Here is a 24106-nt window from a genome sequence, read left to right on the forward strand (position 1 = left end):
CCATCGACCTTTGTTTCTTATAAAAAAATGAGTGTATTTCACAGCCTCGACTTGCATATTAGTTTCTCATTTTTCAGCAATTGCCTGTTTTGCGATGTTCATAACATGGAATCTCAGAACTGAGATATTTCGCTATTCAAAGTACATTTAAGAACGGGCGATGTTCCCCTAAAACCATATCAGTCAGATTTGAAGAAGATTAGAATATTTTAAGAATATATATTCAGACTCAAAACAAAAATTTCATGGCAGCAAGATTGTTTTATCATGTTGGTAGAGAAATAACTGAGAAAACTTCTAAGTTTCGTTATTAACATACTCTATTAAAATTGATTTTGTAAGTTTTTAACTCTGAACAAAAGCTAGGCCGAAGAGCAACCCTCCCCATAAAATGAATTGAAAAACTCAAAATGAAAAGCTTTTTTACAACACAGAAATCAGATAGGGGAATCAACTGAATCAAACAAAGAAAAAAATTCTAACGAAAACATTTACCTTGAATAAAAAAATGCAGGTTTACGAAAATATCCTTAAATGTTGTAAATTCGCAAGTTTATGAATTCACAGGTATTTTTGTGCCAATTTTGAGCACAACCAAAAACCACCCTAACCCACTCCATCAAAAAGAGTTCTGTTTTGATCTTGATCATAATGGAATGCATAAATCAAAATTACCAATTAGGAACTTTTCTAAATGGTGAAATAAGTTTAAAAAAAATATTCCAATCGAAAAGTCAAAATTTGCCACGGTCCCCCTTTATACCTTAACCAGAGTTTTATTTTCATTTTAGTCTCTCTCTCTCTCTCTCTCTCTCTCTCTCTCTCTCTCTCTCTCTCTCTCTCTCTCTCTCTCTCTCTCTCTCTCTCTCTCTCTCTCTCTCTCTCTCTCTCTCTCTCTCTCTCTCTCTCTCTCTCTCTCTCTCTCTCTCAATATCACTAAGTCATCTAGATTATCATCGCAGAGTAAATCAAATCATAAGGATGAATATATATATATATAGAGCTTTCTGATTACAGAAAACATTCACTAAAAAGTATATCTGAAAGTTAAAACGACAAAAGACAAAATATAACATATTAAGACATTTTTAGTGTTCACAGAGTTCGATGTCCCGTACATTTAGTTTCGCCTTGTCATATTTGCGTTCTGCCATTAGCTCCAGGCGATAATCTTTTGCTGATTTTAAGGTAATAACATTTTGCTGTGGGGGTACCTCCTTCGTTGACACAATCTTTCTCTCGGGGTTGACAAAGAAAAACACAACGATACGACGGCTGGCCGATTCCTTTTCTGCCATGTTGACCATCTTTGATATCTTATGGATGTGGCAATTGGGGAAAACAAGTAGGTAGCCATCAGCTGTTGGGAAGTATCCAAGCGGCATGAAACCTTCAGCAGCAAACTGGTTAACTACTGTAGGACGATCTTGAGGCACATTCCAAAAGATCTTCCTCCTTTCGGCAGCTGTGAAGGCCCGTTTGAATCTTAGATCCCCGCCCTCGATTGAAGTATCTCTATCCAAGAAATAAATGCCTGAAAAATACAAAAACTTTATCTCCAGAAAAACTTTTATTTACTATAGATATGCAATTTTTTGGCTAGAATGATCTTGGTACCTTCAAGGTTTTTTCAAAAGAAACCCCCAGGGCATTAAAGCTTACTTTGCTTAACCAATATGCTCTAATTTTCAGCAAAGAAGAATATCTAAACCATCATCGGCATAAATCATGAACACAGAACTGGTTTTGTCGTACAGGTATCAGACTCTATAGCTAGCAAAGAAACGCAAGCTGCTAATGATTTAACTGGCCTGCCAATAGATTCCTTCAAGAAATAATCTGCAAAAGATAGCTAAAGTTAGCAAAGACATGCTTGGGGTACATAGAAAAAGAAAATTATAAAATTACACTTGGCTTGGCTCAATCATAGATTTAAAAGCTACTCTTATGACGTACGCCCCCTTTCAAATTGATTTACAGAATTAGAAGAAAGCTTCTGACGATTTCAAGGATGCACTCAGCTTCTCCAATTCCACGTAATCCGGTAAAATCTTTTCTTTTACTCCCGAAACATCTAACATAACCCAACCCATAAGATAAAATCAAAGGCATGCTCAAAATTGTCTCTGCGGATTGGAAAGCTTCTCTAAAGTTTCCCATGCCACCAGGCTTTCCAGCGATGCTAAATTTTGCTAGGGCAGGGGGGAAATGACCCCCAAATTTCGGTATCCCTGAGGTTGCTTTTTTCCAAATACCTCCGATGGATTTGCCTTTTAAGAACAGTGTGTACCCCTTACCTGTCATGACAATATTTTCATGTGACATTCCTTCTGCATGCCACACACCCTCATAAGACTGACCAGGCTGGAGTTTGTAATCCACAATTTTCACTATTATTTGTAATTCTTGTCCACTGAAAGACACAGATTCTTTTTCCAGTGTAGGATTTTCATCAGATTCATCTCCATGGTCATGATCATCTCCTTGAAAAAACTCCATTGCTTTGGCATATGACCAAACTTCTTCGAAAAAAGGTAAACAAATTTCAAACAATGATTCCAAATCTCGGTACAAATCAGAAAATATGGCTTGGTCAAGATTGTTGATGTATTCTTGTACAAGGCATTTTCTTTCGCTAGTTATTTTAAATGGTGTTGGGAGCCATTGAAACTTCGATTCCTCGTAATCACGTCCCCAAAAATCACTCTTTTCTTCAGGAAGTTTCGGCGGCAATTTCGCACCTTTATCGAGCTTACTGACACCTTTGATATACGGGTACAAGGCTGGGTGAACCAGATCTCTTATAATATCATTTGAATTGGGATGGTAGTCAACTGGAGTCTTTTGAGCCAATTCGTCAATATGTTTTTGTAGACTTTTTCTCAAATTATCAGGTACCATATTCTTTGCATAACAAACACCCTCTGTGATAATCTTATTCATGTACTTATTCCAAAAATCGTGAAAAAATGGCGAATCCTTTACATCCCCAATAAAATCATGACCAATGTAACTTTCTACAAGCACATTTGCACTCACTTCATGGAACGTAGCTTCTGATTTCGTTACTTCTTGATCAAGAATTTTCGTGTATTCTTTGTGGCGACCACACAACCATTGTTTCGTGCTACGTAGCAGCTTTCTTTTCTCATCTGAACTGCTACCAAACACATTTGTATCCGCGCGGATTTTCACTTTCAGCTGCAGATCGTAGTTATCAAAAATGTCTTCATCTCGTTCATCTTCTGGAGGGAACTGCACAGCTTTTGCTTCTACAAGATGCAAACCAGACTTTTTTGCCAACCCCGGAAGACCAAACGTGTCACCAGTGATGAAGGGGACACATTCCTGCTCCTCGTACTTACGGATCAGGTGTAATAATTCACTCACAGGGCTAACATCCGGCACATTCGTCTTATCAATGTCATGAATTGCTGTACTAGTCATTTTGTCTATGAAAAAATTAAATGATTTTAGTCTTTATTCTCAGTTAAAAACAACATCTTTTACAAACAAGAGACACAAAACCGTTCACAGAATAATGAAATTTGAAAGCGAGTCATGAACAAAGCAATACGGCGATGAGAATCCAATGTAATAAGCTAAGCTAGAATTTTTAAATAAACTATAATGAAATTTGCTTATGTTGCTTGTAATGATGAGTACTTATAATAAAATTCGCTACCTATGAATAGCTCATCGGGAGTTGCAATTCGGAGAGAGGGGGGGGGAGGGGGTGCTAAAAAGATATTTTTCTAAAAATGTTGACAAAGCAGCATTTTGTGACAAAGGAGTCCGTTTTCTCTCTTGGACTCCAGTGGTAATTTTTCTTTAGGCTCGCGGCACTGATTGGACAATTTTGCCGTTAATGTGCTTGCATTTTTCTGATTGGCTTATTTCGGTCCAAAACTGGGTATATATTTTTCATCGTGTTCTTTCGGACCCTGATTCCGACGTTTATGCTCTGAGGAGTGTCAGACGAAAAAGCTTTTAGTATGTTGTAAAATGTTTGCTTTTTTCAAAGCCATTTTCAAATTCTGTACCGCAAAAAATTTTTCAAACTAATGTTTATAAGACCCATTTACCTCGGAAATCAAATGTTGGGAAAGAATTCAGCAAACTTTTGAAAAAAATTTCAGATGCTTGGAATGGTTTGCGACGAAATATTTTAATGGCCAAATTCGGCCAGCCAAACAAAATATACAAAAAGCTACATTTTGTCTAATTCTGTGGAGTAATAGTGTAATCAAAATTGGCTTTGTTTGCTACAAAAGCTCAAACCTGTTTCAATTTCAATTTTCTGTTATCTTTAACTTTATTTCTTGCTTCGTCATTGGCATTTTTAAGATTATTTTAACAAAATGTTGAATATTCTCTGTGCAAAAATTGTCGTTTTCTTTGTAGCTTTGTGGCTTTCGACGTGAGGCCAAAAGTCGGCCAACTTTTGCTTTTTCGGCCAAATCAATTTTCGACGGCCAATAGCTTTGAAAAACGGTCAGATAGGAGGAATTTGGCCGACAAGACGGCCAAATTGCAACCCTTATGTGGGGCATTTAAAAATTATAAACAGCAGTAGAAAAGTCCTTTTTTCTATTGGTTCAAAAAAATATCCTGATTACGCAATAAGTTTGAGAAAAGAATAAGACCATACCAAAACTTTATACCATAAAGTTATTAGACACCTTCTATTTCTAAAGAAAAAACTTTATTTTGAATCTTGTCATACTCGTCATCCTGTATATAAGAGTTTTGTGATTTCCACTCGTTCTTAATTGCAAGTGGTTCAGTCAACCAGAATTTTCCAAGAACTGAATGGGTCTTGAAATGGACTTTGAATTAGTTTTAAAAAATCATAGAACGCCACCTAACAATTGTGTAAAACTCTGTTTTACAGGGGATTATAAAGTAAATGTTAGTATCTGATTGTGTATAACTACCTGTGTGTAAAAATGTTTTAAATAGGATCTCTATAACTTTAGGATTCCCCTATCACTGTGATAGAGTAGCAAAATATTACCGCTTTACTTATGAATAAAACAAGATGCTAAAAACATACACAAACTCAACTTAGCAGTCAATTAGAAGTGCCACCTAAGAGGTAGCAACTACTTAAAATACTCCCCAATTGTTGGTGTTATTTCTTTGAATGGGACCATTTTATAGCCACCAGGTAAAAACCTCAAAACTAGTACTCCCCCTCCCTTCCTTAAAGAAGACCTACATCACAATTTATTCAACTATCTGCATAACTTGCAAGAAATCAAGAGTTCGATAAGTTATCCTGTTATATATACACAAATTGATATTAAGAGGCCCATAGAAGCAAAGATGACAGGCAAGCAGACAACAAGAAAAAAATAAATCTTTAAAAGCAATTTAAACAGTGACTGGACATTAGCTATAAACTTGACAAATCAGTTCAAGCTGGTGAGATATCAAGTTTTCAAAATTTAAAATCAACTCTGGGAAACTTTTACTAATTCTTTCTATTAATAACTCTATGCACCTGGCTGCTAAGATTCTCTGCAATGCAAAATATTGTCAAGGAAGTACCACAGGTTGAAAAATTGGAGCTACGCCTCTTTTAATATGAAAGGTATTTATGTATTTCAACTTTTTTATCTGAGGATGTCTCAGGCTTATCTCAAAGCATCATAGGCATTATTTGAAACTCTATCAGCAACATGCAATTAAATCATTTTTATTTTGGACGGTCACTTACTACATGAAAAGGTAAAGGTCCAATGTTTTTTTATTCTGAAGAAGTCATATGCATTTTTAAACACACTGAATGGTGGGGAAACTGACCCAACGGAAAAAATTAGACCCAAATTCCATTACGTTGTCCCTGAAGCCATAAGATTTCAATTTGGCTAATAGAAGTATATGAGGTAAACAATCAAATGCTTTTGATAAATCCATAAGCACTGCACCATCTCCTTTGTTTTCTCCAGGCACTTTTTCAGGCCTTCAATAAGTCGTAATAAAGCTATGATGGTAAACTTCACAAACACTAGTGTGGATCTTTATTGGCGTAACACTTTATGAAATGGGATTTTAGAACAGGTTTTAAAACTTTCCTGAAAGCAGGAGAGCGGAACAAAATATTGTCTTAGAGTTTCTCCTCTGGAGGCAGTGGAGAATTGCATTAAATCTAGGATTTATACAGCCCCACATTTGCATGATTTTCAGGGGACACCCAGAAATTTTCCTGCTCGGCCACAGCTTCTGGTGCCTCTAGGGTGATGTCTTCCATTTTTGCAAAACAATAGAGCTTTTTACAGAATATTTCGTTATGATTAGGGTGGTCAGTACCAGGGGGCGGGGGGCTGGAGCCCTTCCAATAGTTGTCAAACTGTAGTGTACCGAATGTGAAGAATGGGCAGCAACCCCCCCCCCCCCTGCCCTTATAGAAATTTCGTTCCGACGACACTGATGATTGTTAAATTCCACCCCCCCCCGTCTCCCTCTACCTACTTTCCAACTGGGGTTGGAGCCCTTGAGACAACGCTTTGATTACTTTATCATGAACATGAACATGTTATGCCTAGACACTGCTTGCTTTGCATTGGACATGAAATTCGATTACAAAAATTAAAAACACGTGAGGCTGAAAGTGTGCGAAAAAATAAAAAACACCAGACTGAAACTGGAGCAAAGGGCTCTAATAAATAAACGTGTATAAGCAGCTTACTTCATTTCAAATAGTCCCTGACCATTCAAACAGTTCTTGCCATGGGCCTACACCTGTCAACCCAAGTGTCTCAAATGGCCATGCGAAATATGCAGAGTCAGCGGAATTCGAGGGAATCTCGTGTTCGGGGTCTTTGTGGAATTTGCGTTTTCGGTTCTTTGCTGGATTCGCGTTTTCGGGTCTTTGCGGGATACGCGTTTTCGGGTCTTTGCGGGATACGCGTTTTCGGGCCTTCGCGCAAATCAATTTCAATTTTTCAATTTCATGTCATTCAACAACACCATTTACAATGTAATGTATATACTGTATGTAATATAAAATTAGAAATAGGAGAGAGACCAGGGACGGGGCACCTGTTCACATGTGGGAGGGCTGAAAAGGGCGTGACCGAAATTTTTTGAGGCCACGCCCTCTAGAACGCTGGAAAACGCCCCTTTAAGAAAATACTGGCTTATTTCTACTGGGATTTTATAAACAATCTGGTTCAGAGAAGATATCAATAGCTATAAAAATTGATAAAATTAGCTTGGGGGATAACAAAACGTAAGCTTTGTTATCCCGCAAGGTAAGCATAACAAATAGTAAACTTTCCAAAAGGTTTTCTAACGTATTATCACAAAAAAGTGGAGGGGCTATAGCCCCTGCTAGCCCAATGGTTGCGCGGTGCCTGAGAGCAACAATAAAAAACATCAACTAATGACAATATTTTAAATTACATGATAGAATGTTGTCCAGGATACTTGAATAAACCAAATCGGTTATAGAGTCCAGTGCCCTCTTGCGCAAGGTTAAATAACAATATAAAAGTATATAGGCCTAAATGTTACATCAGTTTTAATTGAACTTTGATAAAGAAAAAAAATTATTTTGAAGTCAACAAAACAGGATTATATTATATATGTCGAAAAGTAAAATAAGCAAGCAAATAGGGTGGCCGGGATTTTCTCTTTTGATACGCGATCTTGGTGGGTCATGGTATCGTTCGAAAGAACATTAAAAAATGAACAAAAGATCATAAAAAACTATGTTGTAAAATAAACACGTCAAAAGATATGACTGAAAAAAACGTATTTTGCTACATGGGTACCACACCCCTGAGGTCTGGTACCCAGGGTAATCTTTTGCTTGATGCAAAATACGGCCACACTCATGTTTTGTTTCTTTTGGAAACTCGGTAGTGATGAACTGAGCTAGGATGTTAAGTGGACGCATTTACTAGGCTATGGCAACAGAATGGAGATTTGCCACTGAACCTCCATGAAAAGTCTCTAAATATGGCATGTCAGTTTATAAATGTCGATTATTGGTCGAGAGATGACCAACAAAATATTTGAAGCATTCTAGCGATCAATGTTAATTTGGCTTGGTCCATAAAGTTGCGAATAGAAACCAAGCAACAAATAACCGACCAAAGCGAAGCTTTAATAGATTTTTTCGATGACCATATATGAGGAAAATTTCATATTTTTAAAGGACATGGGCCTAGCGTATCCAAGTTGTTTGGGGGCTTAGTTTGGAACTTACCCGAATATTTCTGCTTTATTGAGATGGAGTTGTGCAAATTGAGCGTGTAGTACTAAAAATATTGCCTGATTAGGGTGGGGGAGGGTGGGTGGGGGGGGGGGGTTTCAGCTGCAGCCCTTCCAGCGTTTATGACTTCTACACCTATGCTTTAGGAGATCTTCCCACATTTTTGAACCCAAATATTCATTAGATCTCAAGACATATTAAAAATTATTTCGATGAGTTAAAATATATTTCCACGGCTGGATTGGATTGTAACATGTTGATGTAAAGAAGTAGAAGAGAAGAAGATATTATTAAAACATGGAAGGCTAGTCATCTTTGTTGATTTATATGCAAAGCACAATAGTTTTATTTGAAAAACATCCTAAAGTCTTAAGTATTCAGGTTTTTAAAAATGTGTTGATAATGGGGAACTAATGTTAATGCGTGTAAATACTAGACATCTTTCTACGATTCGAAGATATGATAGTACTGTAGAAAAGACATAAACAATGAATTGTAAACAATAACCAGTATTTCAATAGAAATGAGATTTATAATTTTGAATATGATGCCACAGGTTCTTACATTGGAAAGTTTGGGTAGATGATACTTTTGACTAAAATTTCCATTTAGAAGAAATCCTAGAAATTCAACATTTTTAGTTCTATAAATGTGTTTTTTACCTAAGTTGATTTTGGTGTCAGTAAAGACTTAAAGTGAAGAAGAATGTAAACTATGCACATAGCTTTAATTGTGTTTAAATAAAGGCATTGGGTAAGTCGTTGATGAAAATGAGAAAAAACAGAGGACCAGGCATTGATTCCTGAGAAGCACCAGAGGCAGATGTAATTGTCATTTTTTTAGAGCCAGATTAACTGGCAGTGAAATTCTAATTTCTGTTAGACATTTGTGTTTAGCAAGCATAATATAATGCCGAACAAATTCTAAATTTTACTGAAGATTAAATAAATACCAAAGCAAAATCGCTCAGTGTCAAGAGTCGATCTAGTTTCTTCAATCATCCTAATCAGTGCAAGGTCATTGAAGCGATTTTCTTGAAATCCAAATTGTAGTGAGTATGATATTTTGAGAAAAAATTATCGTTTTCTAACCATCAATCTTTCAAATGATCAATGACAATAGGTGAAAGAGAAAAGGCCTTTGGCCTTTTTCATTTTAGCATATACCTTCACAAAAATCTTGTTTGAGAATATTCCCTAGAGAAAAAAGATCTGTTTGCTTTTTCGAAGTTAGCATTTTTTTATAATAATAATAATTAATAATTTGTCATGCAAAGTGAATGAGATTACTATAACTACAAATGGCTACAAAAACTATAACAGCTTACGGTTTTAACAAGTACGGGATCGCTGAAAAATATCTGCGGTGTGTGCTGCGTAGGAGCACAGGAAATCTCTTCCTTCAGAACGAGGCGGCCACACTATGTGGCGGGATAGGCCTGACAAAACTGTGTCATTTGACCGGGCGAGAAAAGTGAACAGTCCTTTTCATGTGTTAATAAATCAACATGGAAAATGAAAGCGACAGTGACAGTAAAAAGGAGCCCATTGGCGCCTTACCAAGGTCTTTCTCGAACAGGGGACCGAACAAAAGGAAGGTAAAACCTACAATTGAAGCACAGCTAATTCAGTTTCAAACAATGTTTAGTGATAGCGAAGACGATGAAGATTTTGTCGCCAGCTCTGATGAAGATGATGACGATTTGTCGGATCATTCTGGAGATGAAGCTAACAAAAGAGATAAGAGCTCCTCGGACCTGGAAGAAAATGAAGAAAATGCTTCGAAGGATGATGAAAATTTTGCGGAAAATGAAGACGAAAGTGAATCGGAAGAATCTGTCGGGGATGAACATGACGAGAATGACATGACTATATCAGATTCACTAAACACATTTCAAGAGGCTGACACTTCTAGCAAAGAACCCTCTAAGCCTAAAAAGTCTAACCTCCCAGTTTGTGGAATCTGCTTGGAGAATGAAAGCACAGAAGAAGATGAACTTGTAGAATGTGACTGGTGTGGGATTACAGTACATGAAGGTTGCTATGGTGATGCAAATGATGATGAATCTGATGACAAAAGTGACTCTGACACTGATACAGAGCCATGGTTTTGTGATGCCTGCAAAGCAAAATGTAGCAGACACTGTGAGCTTTGCCCTGTAGAAGGAGGAATTTTAAAGCAGGCGGATAATGGGCAGTGGGTTCATCTTATTTGTGCTCTCTATGTGCCAGGTGTCGGGTTTAGAGATGTTGATAGGCTGCAGACAGTTGTTCTTGATGATATTTCAGCAAACCGTTGGTCTGCAAGAGAGTGCTCATTGTGTGAAGACAAGAGATTTAGCAAAACTGGGATATGTATTCAGTGTGATGCTGGTCTTTGTAAAACATTCTTCCATGTTTCATGTGCTCAAAAACATGGACTGCTCACAGAAGCTCCAGCAGCTGGACATTTGAATGATGATGATGCGGATCCTTTGTATGCCCATTGCAGAATGCATACTGACAAAACTGTTATGAGACATAGAATTAGCCACTGGAATTCTTTTGAGACACATATAAAAGATTTTAACCGCAGTTGTGATCCAGATGACAAATTTAGAATTGAAAGTGCTTTTAAAAGAGCTCAGGAAGAATACTTAGAATTCAGAAGAAACCTTACACCAGCTACACTTCAAACAGTTGATACTCCCAGGCTATTGACATCATGCTCGGAGATTTCTAAGTTTCTTTTGAAAAAGGCAGAGTTAAGAGGATTTTCAACAACGTCAGAAGAAATAGCTTTGCCATATTCTGGTAACAGCGCAAGACCATCACTATCAAATGATTTTGTAAACCATTTCTTAAAACGAGAGACCCTTGTTTCCCAGTACCAGTCAAAAGAAGTGCCTTTTAGACAAATTATTGAAAACAAAAAAGAGGAACAAAGAATGTTACAGAATTTGCTTGAAAATTTAAAGGTAGATCTTGAAAAATGCAAAGCAACAAAGAACAACTTGTTCGTAAGTTGTACCCTGATACATAGTGCTTTGGAAAAAATTTCTGGTAGAAATGTGCCACTACCAAATGTACTTAAACCAAAGAAAAAGCAAAGAAAAGTATCAGATACTGTTATTGAGTCTGTGATCAAGGCATGTGCAACATGTAATGGAACTCATGATCAACATTTGTTGGCACTTTGTGACACATGTAACAACTACTACCACATTGGATGTCTTGATCCACCACTCACAGCTTTACCAAAGAAAGGTCCGAAGTGGATATGGCAATGCACAGAATGTGACAAAAGTGACAGTGAAGTGTCAATTGATGATGAAGGGCCATCTTCAAGGAAAAGAAAACGGAAAAGCAATGCCCCTAAGAAGTTTACACCTGTGGAAGAAAAAGCCAAGAAAAGAAAGCAAAATGGTAATTATCAAGGAAAAGGCAAAGGGCCCAAAAGAGCTGTAAAGATGAATGAAAATGATAAGAGCTTGTTAAGTGATGAAAATGTTGGAGAAAATATAGTGGTTGTCAAAGTCCCTGAACGGAAAGGAAGGAAAAAGAAAGTAGCTGAAAACCTAGATCCATGCTATGTATGTTCAAAGGATGGTGATTCAAAAAATACGGTTAGGTGTGATGATTGTCACAATTGTTTTCATTTTGATTGCTGTGAACCAAAGCTGAAAGGGAACCCAAAAAAGAGAGGATATATGTGGTTCTGCAACGACTGTGTTGACTCTGAGGAAGATTATGATTGCGAAAGCAATGAAGGTGAAGATGAAAAACCATTGTCAGAATTATCAGCTAATGATGTTGATTCTTAGTGAGCTTTGCTTGTACAAAAAGCTTTTTGATTTGTTATTTGTCCTGTTTTTATATCAAAAGTTTCAAGATTGAAATGAGTGGCAATGGTTTTTGTGAATTTTCTTACATTTTCAATTGACCCAAAATGTGTGGTCATTCATATGCTTCATATGCCCAGCTAGTGACAAAGCAAACATTTGCTGAAAAACCCCCAGAAAATTTTATTATGGCAACAGATCTCTCTTGCTGAGAGCTTCATGCTTGAAACAAAGACCCCAAAAAGTGCATATTATATCTTCACCAATACATCTCATGGTAGTAGCAGGCTTATTGAAGCCCCTCCTTAAGAAGTCCAAGGATCGCTGAGGGCTCATTCCCTTAATATTATTACTTAAGATTCTATCAACTTTTCTTAAGGTGGCTTCAAATGTTTAATTCTACAATACAATAACATGATGACACTGGTTTGGAAAATTTTTTAAAAGGTCATTTCTATTTTAAATCTTATTTCTTAAGTGTCACCTAACTCACTGGCTAAAGAGGAAAGGACAGACAAAAATAAGCAAACCCTTTTTATAAACGAATTCTATCTCCCAGCATGTCCAAATTCCAAAATATCAGTAATTAATAAATAAAAAATAATCACAACTTCAATTTTATTAACCAAATATACTCTATCAATTTACAACAGCTAGTGATACTTAATTTCTATCATACTTATCTAAGGTTCTCTTAATTATTTCAAAAATAACTTTGCAAAGGTTTAATTATAAAATATATATTATGTGAATGATTCTCCAAAAAGACAAACTACACTTGCAAGGAATCATCAAATACAATAGAAAACATCAAACAATTATATCAAACAAGTAAAATTACATCATTGGCATTTCCAGCTAGAAAATTACAAAGGGACTCTCAAATTACCAAAACATGGACACATGATCTCTGATGATAAATCAGTGGTGGTGTTAATCACATCCCAACTAAAGTTAATATAGCCAACTTTATGACATCTGAAGGCAATGGCAGTATGTTTGTTCCTCCAAAAGGCTGGGTTAATGACAATACCCAACAGGCTTTTGAGAAGCAAAAAGCAGGTGCATGACAAACTGTCACCTTCAGCTTTACCATGTTCATTTTGATATTTTAAAATTTGGGAACTGTATTATTCTAACAAAAAAAACATAATTGAATAATTATAGTTCTTGCTTTATGACATTGTTTCCATGACATTGTAGGGAATCATTCTAACTTTTGCAATATCAATCAGCTAGTCCAAAAAATAACTTCCAAATTGGTTTCCAGCTTTATACTTTGTAGCATTATACATTATTTGGCATTATGTGACATACATTTCTAATCAGAACTTATTTAATATTAATTTTAGAATTTCAAATGTCACTCCCAAAACTCAATTGAAGAAACTGTCCATGTACTCTGCCATTGACATAATTTGGGGATATTCTGCTAGTCATTTCATTGATCCAGTTAATTTACATCATGAATAATGTGGAATCAACCACTGATTGCATGACAGTGTATATTTATTTGCACTATCATTTAATTGCATTAAAATTGAAATTGAAAATTGATACACAATATTAAATGAAATTATAACTAAAAAATATGGTACACCAGATATGAAACCTATGGAGGCTTATTGGACAAGGTTCACATTGCATTAAATTAAAAGCACTAGATATATGTAGACCGTGCAGACATTTGAAAGAGATGGGTAATTAACCTAGGGTACTTAAGGTCTCAGGTCCTGGGTACATCTGTAAAAAACACTATTTACACCATTTCTTGAAGATGTCACATTATTTGAGGTTGTTTCCATCCTAATTGTGCACAAGACTTTCTTACTGTGCCTATGCCTTGCTTAAAGATGGTAAAATTTGATGGTGAATCAAATTTAATTGCAATACAGTTAATTTGTTTTGCCTTTGGTTATCTTTTATAGATAGTCTTTCTGGTAAAGTAACTGATTTTTTGTAGTTGAAAAAAGTGAGTCATTTCAATCAAATTGACCTTAATTATTTACAAATACTCTTCTCAATTAAGAAGACAGTCAATTTAGTTAATATGATACAACAAGTCAATCAAATTATAAGTTACCAATAGGATTTAAGAAATTATTGAGTTATCAATCAAAATAAATGTTGATTACTTACAAAATGACTTTTATATTGAGATCCCAACTAACAGCACAAAACCCCAGAACCTGCAATGGTGCTAAACGCTTAATAACACACACTGCTTCAATGCTGTTGTTGAAAATCATCTGGGTGTTCAGTGCTCATTTCCAAGTTCCAGGCAAAATTACCAGCACGGTGATACTTTGATGTGAATTTCAGTGCTACAAAGATATTGATTCCCCAGCAAAGAGAAGCAAAGAAACCAATTCCCTATGAAAATAAAATGTTTATTATGATGTCACAAGCTTAGAACAAAGTTCAAACTAATTAGAAAAGTTAACAGTAATTTTAGCTTGGTACCAGTTTATTCATGGAAGATAAACAGCATGTGAGGACAGTCTGTTTCCATCCTAAAAATAGGGAGCCTAAGTATGTTACTAAAACATAACAAAATATAATATATATGATAAAATGTTACAATAATATAATGTAATATAAAACAATGTTACAATAATATAATGTGATATAAAACAATGTTACATAATATAATGTAATATAACATGATATAATATAATATCTTTAATAATCATATAAGTTCAGTAGGCAGAAAAACAAAGTCTGGTGAATAACTTACTGCTGCAATATACAGAGTTAGGAAGTCTGGCAGGCTTTTGATGCAATAATTGCCCCTGAGACACTGGCTTGGTCCATTGTAGACAAAATTAACTTGTCCAAAAACTAACTTTCTCAAATTTATCACATTGTACAGCCAAATTCCAGTCAATGTAGCCCCAATGAGTGCCATTGAACAACTGATGAATCCATCCTGAAGATGACAAGATAAAAATGTCATTTTGGCACATTGATTAATCTAAACTAAGGTCTAAGTGTATTTATATATTTGTATTTATTGCTACCTAGCATCTGAAGGTAGTTTTTAGGACACTGAGAAGCTTATGCTTATCGAGCAGTGTCCTGGTCCTTCCTCTCGATGTGACCACACCTCGTGATTCTTATGCCTGGAATTACAGAGAGCTGGCTACTCTCCTCACTCTGGGTGAAAGTTTGGTCATGTCAAGGACTCGAACCACGGATCCTTGGGTCTGTAGTCAGCGCCTCTAACAACTGAGCCATCCTTGCACATTGCACATAAGGGTCTAAGTGTCAAAGAACCAAAACAATGAGGAAAAACAGTGTTTATCAAAGTCTTCCTCAAAGATTGTGCAGACATTAAGAAAATCAAGGTTGAGGTGCCCAGCATAGGAATTCTAGATAGTGGTCTTGATGGATGCTTTCAGGAAGAGTTGTAATAAACATTTCATGAGTATAGAGTATCAGTGTAACCAGATCTGGCATAATATTCGCCAAAAATTGTCAATTAGCATAAAATCTTGCATAATTTGGAATCTAGCATGTTTTATTGATTTGTTGTTTATCATCACTTTACACTGGCATGTGTGGATACCGTTAAGGTGCAAGGATGGCTCAGTTGTTAGAGACGCTGACTACAGACCCAAGGGTCAATGGTTCCAGTCCCTGGCATGACCAAACTTTCACCTAGAGTGAGCTTCTCAGTGTCCTAAAAATACTTACCTGTGGATGCTAGGTAGAAAAAAATACAAATACAAATACAAAATATAAATCACAAAATTTCTACTTTCAGATATTTGGAGTCGTTAGCAACCAAATTCAACCAGCTAAATGAAATGTTCTTCAGATAAATTTCGGAGTATAAACTTTGTTGGAAAAATTTTTGGAAACCTTTCTAAAATTTCGAAAAAATTTGATAAAATTTTGTCATGGTTTTAACAAAGTAGAGATACTAACAATAATTCTACAAACAACACAACACAACCAATATTTTAAGATGCAAAACCTTCAGTTCTGTGGAGACTTGGGGGCTTGAGCACCTTCTTGGAATTTGGCTTAACCCTTTTCGCAGCTTTTTGCACAAAAGAGCATTTCAGAAAAATCAAAATAAAAGCAGTATATTTTCCAAATACCTAAAGGGTTTCTATATTTCCAGCTTGTTTTCTAAGCTATTCAATCAATGTCCTCCAAGGTCAGCAAAATCTTAGGCTCTTTTGCAAAATATAATTAGTTTTTTTTTCAACTTATATTTCTGTTACACAATAAGCTATCAAGCTTTTATAAAACAGTAAAAAATACATACTGTTGTTGCAGCCTTTTCCATCTTCTCTCCTCCATGGACAGATACATAAGTTAGCAAGATAGCAAAGGCCATTATAAACCAGACCACATTTATACCAAAGAATAACCAGCTACAAATTTCAATCTCCTTGTCAAACTGGAACTCAGCTGGAATGGTCTCATTGGTATAAAAAACAGTGTCTTGACCATAATGGAAGGGGAACTTCACAGTTAAGTTGAACCATGCTGAATCATTGACTTGGTGGATATAGGCCACATTATCAAAGGGAAATGACAAGCCAACAGCTGCCACTGGCAAGGCCTGAAAATCAAGGGTATTACATAGTGCTATTGAAATAATTAATGTTCTTCTTATTACAATGTATTTGCAAAAGGTATAACATTCCAGTAGGATGGTAAAGAAATTCAGAAATCTTAAGCTCATTTAAAAGCCTACCTATAATTAAGAATAATTTTTATAAAGACATGATTAGAATTGGGTTAACTTTCTCATTAAAATTGCCCACAAAAAAGCTAGCTACGGAAACTCTGAGCTTCAAAGTTAAACAAGGGGAAAATTTAGATACAAATTCCTGCCCTATCAATTGGTGTCATCTAAAACTTTCATTTTCTTGGAACTAAAAACCTTTCACCAGACCAGTGGTAAGTAGGATAGTTCTTGGGGCCTTAAAAAAAGTTTAACAGATCAAAAAGCTCAGTGCAATGTTTCAAATAGTTGCCAAGAGTGCTCTCATTTCATTTTTCACCTCTTACCTAGGCATTTAATAATTTTTTATAAGTTAGCATTCACAAAAAGGCTTGGAGAAACTATCAGATGGTACACTATGCAATTTTTGTGCCACATTTATTTGGATATCTCCTGTGATTGACAAAGATCCCAAATGGCCAGGTCATTATAAGCATGTTTCTGAAACTAGAATTCTAATTGAGAAACAAAAGCATCCAGTGGAAGACTTTTAACCAAGAGCAGTTCTAAAGCAACTTTTAAAATATGAACTGAAAGAAACTGAAGCAACTTAATTGAAAAACAAAAATAAGCACTGAAAACCATGCTGCTATAAAGAAGAGAGCAACAAACATACAGTTAAAAAGTGCTATGTTGAAGAATATGTTAAAAATATGGAGCATTCTGAGTTAAAAAAGTGGCTAAGGATAGCAGACATGCAGTTGAAGTGCAAGTAGCAAAATGACACAGATATAAACTGGGACCATTATACTGGGAGATATACAAAACAAACTGTTAGTCAATAAAAAGAAAGTGAGAAAGATAACGTTAGGAGAAAAATTAGTAAAAATATAGATTACCAAGCTGACAAATATAATTTTGATGTGAATGCCAGGGTTCATTCCATGTACTTAGGCCCGAAGATCTTTGGCATACACTCAGGTTTTTTTTGGCGTTCGGCATGCAAACCAATAAAAACTTTTTGCTGTTCACGTTTTTTGGTGTGCTAAACAGGAAGCCATGTACATAGTAAACATGAAAAGTATCAAATAAAGACTCATACACCACAGTTTGCTTAATTTTTCTTTGTCTGGCGTGCAAATATTTACAGCTTTATTAACTGCTCATATTTTCAGCGTAGCTAAACAAATGTCCTGCTGGAACTTCGGCGTACAGTTGACATGAAATGCACCCTGGCGTGAATGATGAAATTTTGGTCTTTCTGGTCTAAAAGAGCATATTTTGGCAATGGATGAAGATAATATCCATCCTCAGTGATGAACTAGCTTCATCAGGAGGTATGAGAAGTTTTCCTATAAAGTACATTTTCCTATAAAGTACATTGTTCACCTTGCTTAAGGTGAGGTTTTACTTTTATAAAAAGATAGTCTTTCTAATTACAAAAGGTGCAAAGGAGTTATGATTTATAGTAAGATATGAAGGGGAATTCTTAAAAGTCCCAATGAATGGTAAATTTGATCCTTAAAAGTGATAAAGTAAATTTTTTCTTTTTAGTGTTTTTATATAGTCTTTCGGAGGTTGTTCAATAGTTGTGCTCCCATATTGCCCAGCAATAAAACAAAATGCTAGGACAGACACCAATTTTCAACAAGACTTTTAAGATTTTCTTTAGCCTTTATTCAGGGCAACTTTTATCTGATTTTTTTCATCTATTAGTTTCTAATATTTTTGGAAGCAAAAAAATTTTATTAAACAGCATCTATCATTTCTTGAAGAGCATATTTCGATTAACGATTTTATTCCCATTTGGGAAAAATTTTTGGTTTTCTCGCAACTCTCAAGTTGTGTTGTCCCCTGTCTTCAAATAGGCTCAGAAATCAATGAAAGACAGGAGGGTGCACGTAGCGTAAACATAACTTTTGCTTACCATCAACAGGAACTTCAAATAGGTTCTCAAGTAAACCAGAGCCCTGCATCTTGATTCACCTAGCTGCTCTTTGGCTGCAATATTCCCTAACATATTTACAGGATTTCAAATTTGAAAGAAATGGTAGCGAGATGCCTCTTCAACATGCACAAGCAGGTTTGCATCAACACAGTGTGATTTCTCCTTTTCTTTGCCGCCGCAGCCGAGATTTACAAAGCTCCCACGCAGCAGCATTTCTTTGTGTGACTCAGGGGCACGAGATTTTAGAAAAGTTATCTGAAATGATCAACCTTCTAATTGTAAAAAGTAATTAGATGTTTCGTTGACATGAGTCAAGCACGAACGAAAAAAGAGTTAGGCCGCTTCAGTAAAACAGAACATAACCAGAATTAGTTAACAACAACAACAGTTAGCTACCACGCTACAATCGTACGATATAAGATGATTAATGTATACGACGTAAGGCTTCTACGCAGCGTTTTTTGTGATCATTATACTAAATAATGAGTTCTGCCCACTGCATGCCATACCCTTTCCGCCCACTGGCGTATTACTGTGTATATTCCTTTACCCTTTGCCTGGAATCATAATCTGGCATGAATACTTGGCGGGGTTTTTCTCATAAGAATTTTAGTGGAGAAAAATTATAATAACAATTTTTTGGTGGTTAAAAAATAAAAATGGCATTGCAAGAGCAAACATTTTGGGAAAAGCTAAAGCATTTCGTCTGACACTCTTCATATTTAAAAAAATCAGAACCAGTGCCGTCGGAGCGAAATTCATATGGGGGCTGCCAATTGTTTCGCTCCCATTCAGGACACTGTTATATAGGAAATATAATAGAGTTTGACAATTATTGGGGAGGGGGGCTCCAGCGCCTATGTCAAATTTTATTTACATTATCCATAAAAGTGTTTTAAATTTTCATGTAAAATTTGGAATCACCATTAATGTTGTGCTTTTTGCATAAATCTAACAAAGGAAATCACAGCACCCCCTTGTTAAAAAAAGCTCGATTGTTCTTTACTTTCTGAACAATATGAACCAGAACATTTGTGTACCCGGACCGGTTCGCATGCTAAATTCCACTATTCATTTTGGTACCCTATTGTTTAAATGTTTTGGTACGTTAACCAAAATTGTCATGCATTTGTGTACCCGGACCGAAATGTATAAGGTTACCGAGACGCATATGGCACCGGCAATTTCGTAAAATACAATTATAATTGAAGAACACTTATCATATGTAATAAATTAATATATATGTATGCCTGTTCGTAAGTTTTAGAAAAAGAAAGACAAACTAAATTTGAAAGTTATTTGGATAGGACATCCAGTGGCTGGGTGGCTATGTTTTCCCTGGGGTGGCCAAGTCGATTTTTGCGCCCTATCTATATATCGTGCCACGAAGGGGAATCGATTTTTGCAACTTGAATCCTAAATTCCATAAATAAGTTTTGACTAAAAATGCGAATATGAATGGAAAAGTTATGTAATCCTAATATTTGACCTTCTCGATCGTGGTTCGGTAAAATATCAAGCAATTTTGAATTGGCTTATTTTCGAGAGTCGACCCATTTTCGAGGAAATACGGTAGGCAAAACATAAAATACTAATCAAAGACATTCTATTCAATTACACTGATGTTTCATACAGGCTGTCGGCCCCTTGAACTCGTTTATTATATCCAGAATACCAGCTTCAGAATAAAATAACATAGAGCAAATTTTTGTTTCGGGGCCCTTAGTTTTTTAACTAAAGGTAACCTTAGTCCATTTCGCCACTGCTTATGGGCGATTTTATCAGCCATGTTTCAAGTTTGTTATTCTTTAGTAGTTATTAAATAGTAGTATAGTTCTTTTCACTAACTTGAAAGTTTTCAAGCATTGAATCACACTATTGAATCGGACAGAGGCAGCACGCACGAAATTGAATCTGGGGTTGGGCTAAGGATCAAGTTTAGTGACAAAGGAGGACCCACCATGGTTGGGTTCGACGCGGAAGAAAACTTTTGAACTCAAGTCTTCTAGAATGGCTAAAATTGCATCTCCCAGGCTAAAATTTAACAAATTACTACACCACTCAGAATAGACAGTTCGACAATGCTAAGAAAAACATTAATCTTTGATTTTTAGAAAAAATTTGGGAGGGGAGGATTCATGCGGTGGATAAAGAAAAAAGGGTGACCTTTGGTTCACATCGATGTTAATAACAAGAAGCTGCTGTATTGATTGCCTGGGTGCATTCAATGTACTTAGGACTTAGGCCCAAAGGTCTTTGGCGTACATTCAGGCTTTTTGGCGTTACGAGTGCAAACTAATAGAAAACAATCTTGGCACACGTAAAATCTTGAAAACACGAAAAAATATGACACAAATGTTGATTGGGTCATGGCAGCGCAACGTGCTTCGATTGTAGAATCACACGTTTTATTAGATTGTTCACAGCAAGTTACAGCGAAGGGTTCTACCCGTGTACGCTCAATTTTGATGTTCCTAGCCAAATATTACAAGCAAACAATTTTGGCGCCCCCTTATCTCCATTTGCGCCCCTATTCAGGGGGCCATGGCCCCCTGGCCTCCCTGCCACCACGCCACTGAGGCCATTACAAGACTCATTTCCGCTTTCCAGAATTCACAGGTCTGCTTCTCTTTTGGGATGGCAATAAGAAAAGTCAAGCAAAAATAACACTACAGACATGTTTATGGGAATTTGATGATCAATATTAACTAAGAATGCATTCAGGTCCAAACGATCTTCAGTCCCAGTCAAAGTCTTGGAACCATAGTCAATTGAAAAATTGACTATGTTGGAACATTACCGTCAGCTTCTAAGGGAAAGTCTCCCTCCCTCTTTGGAACAGTTGTGTAGAAGATTAGGAAGTACATTTCTTCGTATGACTTGTATGACATTTGCCATAAATATCAACAATGTTCTGAGGGAAGGGGGGGTAGCAACTGTAGTAGCTGAATTCAGGAAAGGAATAAAAAATTGTGAACAATTTCTTTGCTGTAAAAAACTTAATAGTGGCTTTGAAAAAAGCAAACATTTCACAACATACTGAAAGCTTTTCGTCTGACACTCACCAGAGTAAAAACTGTCAAAATAAGGTTCGGAAATAACAAGATGGAAAATATAAACCCAGTTATGGATCGAAATAGCCCAATCAGAAAAAAACGAGAGCACATGCTTTTTGGCAAAACTTAGAACTAAAAGCCATGTGTAAGTAGCTTTGCCACATAAACAGTGTCAAAAAATCGGTTTTTAGAAACACTGTATGTTGTTGTTCATTGCAGACAATAATTCTCTATATAATGTACAGTTAACTAACTGTAATTTAGAATTAAAGCATTGCATGTCCATCAGTGGCGGGGTGGCTATGTTTTCCCTGGGGTGGCCAAGTAGATTTTTGCGCCCTATTTATACTGTATATTGTGGCTTTATAAAAGCATGTGTTTCTAGAAGGGAAATCGTTTTGTGCAACTTGAATCCAAACTTTCATAAATAAGTTTTGACTAAGAATGCGAATATGAATGGAAAAGTTATGTAATCCTAACATTTGACCTTCTCGATCGTGGTTCGGTAAAATATCAAGCTATTTTGAATTGGCTTATTTTCGAGAGTCGGCCTATTTTCGAGGAAATACGGTAGGCAAAACATAAAATACTAAGCAAAAGACATTTTATTCCATTACACTGATGTTTCATATCATACAGGCTACTCATTTATTATATCCAGAATACCAGTTTCTGAGTAAAATAACGTAGAGCAAATTATTGTTTCGGGCTCCTTAGTTTTTTAACTAAAGGTAACCTTTGTCCATTTCGCCACTTTTATGGGCGATTTTATCAGTCTAGTGTCATCGCATATATGATGTATGATATGCAAACATGGCTCAAAATTGTTATTTTTTAGTAGATATTAAATAGTAGTTCTTTCAAAAAACATGAAAGTTTCAAGCATTGAATCGCACTATTGAATCGGACAGAGGCGGCGGCACAAAATTGAATCTGGTGTTGGGCTAAGGATCAAGTTTAGTGATAAAGGAGGACCCACCATGGTTGGGTCCGACGCGCAAGAAAATTTTTGAAATCAAGCCTTCTAGAATGGCTAAAAATGCATCTCCCAGACTAAAATTTAACAAATTACTACACCGCTCAGAATAGACAGTTCGACGATGCTCAGCAAAACATTGATTTTTGATTTTTTTGAAAAATTTGGGAGGGGTAGATTCATGCACTGGGGAAAAAAGGGTGACCTTTGGTTCACATCGATGTTAATAACAAGAAGCTGCTGTATTGATTGCCAGGGTGCATTCCATGTACTTTGGCCCGAAGATCTTTGGCGTACACTCAGGCTTTTTGGCGTTCCGAGTACAAACTAATGGAAAAATTTTTTGGCATACGTTAAATCTTCGTTAGTTGGCGTGCTTAACATGAAGCCACGTGCATAGTTAACACGAAAACATATGACACAAATGTTGATTGGGTCATGGCAGCGCAACGTGCTTCGATTGTAGAAGCACACGTTTTATTAGATTGTTCACAGCAAGTTACAGCAAAGTGTTCTACCCATGTACGATCAATTTTGATGTTCCTAGCCAAATATTACAAACAAACAATTTTGGCGCCCCCTTATCTCCGTTTGCGCCCCTATTCAGGGGGGGCCATGGCCCCCCTGGCCCCCCCTGCCACCACGCCACTGATGTCCATTGTTTATTTGCACTTAAAACCATAGCTGTGGTACAATAAAGATAGGTTCTCATTAAAGCCGTGCATTGCTCCTTTCTGTTACACTTATTCGTTCATTTTTTCTTTTTTTAAATTATCTATACGGGGTAATGGTACAAGTTACTTGATATACCCACTATACTTATAAGAAAAAAACAAAAATTGATATACAATCTACTTTGGTTAGAATAGGAAATTCCTTGTTGGAATAAAACTTTCACATCCTTTGGTCTTTCAAAGATTGTTTCGACAAATCCTTGCAATTAGCCAGTGAAGAGGCATTTTTTATTTCTGCACCTAGTTTATTCCACACATTTAGAGGGTGTAGAAGGGATACTGCTACTCATGTCAGGGGATAAAGGGCCCTGTTAGTCACTAGTTTTCGGCTCCAATTAGTTAAAATTATAGTACAAACTCCTGATTTTAACTTTGATTCATAGTTTCATACGCAAAAAGCAAAATTCTTATGAAGTCTTAATTGAATTGCAAGATAAAACAGCCTGTGACAAGACGTTTAGAAATAAAAAAAAAAAAATTAGTCATCTAGTCAAGACCCCTTCCACACCCTCCAGTTATGCCTTGATATGAGAAACTACGTTGTCCAAAGGCAATTGCAAAGCTTGGTATTCTGAGATCCATGTCAGTATTATGTGGGGACTGTGAATTGTTTTTTGATAATTTTCTTAAACATTAGCTGCATATAATTAGGAGTTCGTTTGCCAAG

At 36.2% G+C, this 24106-nt stretch overlaps 3 protein-coding genes across 3 annotated transcripts; 1 reads left to right on the forward strand and 2 right to left on the reverse strand.

Annotated features, from left to right (window-relative positions):
• Nucleotides 1-939: 939 nt before the first annotated feature.
• Nucleotides 940-6846, reverse strand: LOC135681572 (uncharacterized). The gene is made up of 3 exons (XM_065196111.2): nucleotides 6695-6846; nucleotides 2298-3452; nucleotides 940-1534 (listed from the first exon to the last, which is right to left on the reverse strand). The coding sequence occupies exons 2-3, from the start codon at nucleotides 3445-3447 to the stop codon at nucleotides 1089-1091; spliced, it is 1596 nt and encodes a 531-aa protein (XP_065052183.2). The 5' UTR covers nucleotides 3448-3452; nucleotides 6695-6846; the 3' UTR covers nucleotides 940-1088.
• Nucleotides 6847-9642: 2796 nt separating this feature from the next.
• LOC135681436 (PHD finger protein 14) lies at nucleotides 9643-12101 on the forward strand. Its single transcript, XM_065195917.2, has one exon. It carries the CDS (start codon nucleotides 9732-9734, stop codon nucleotides 12024-12026), a length of 2295 nt encoding a protein of 764 aa, XP_065051989.2. The 5' UTR covers nucleotides 9643-9731; the 3' UTR covers nucleotides 12027-12101.
• A 464-nt stretch (nucleotides 12102-12565) lies between these two features.
• Nucleotides 12566-19014, reverse strand: LOC135681437 (uncharacterized). The gene is made up of 5 exons (XM_065195918.2): nucleotides 18653-19014; nucleotides 16321-16620; nucleotides 14782-14973; nucleotides 14258-14417; nucleotides 12566-14208 (listed from the first exon to the last, which is right to left on the reverse strand). The coding sequence occupies exons 1-4, from the start codon at nucleotides 18743-18745 to the stop codon at nucleotides 14271-14273; spliced, it is 732 nt and encodes a 243-aa protein (XP_065051990.1). The 5' UTR covers nucleotides 18746-19014; the 3' UTR covers nucleotides 12566-14208; nucleotides 14258-14270.
• Nucleotides 19015-24106: the final 5092 nt, after the last annotated feature.

The sequence above is a fragment of the Rhopilema esculentum genome, chromosome 12 (genome assembly GCF_057945365.1).
Source record: "Rhopilema esculentum isolate cy_ngs chromosome 12, ASM5794536v1, whole genome shotgun sequence".
In the NCBI taxonomy this organism is placed as follows: Eukaryota; Metazoa; Cnidaria; class Scyphozoa; order Rhizostomeae; family Rhizostomatidae; genus Rhopilema; species Rhopilema esculentum.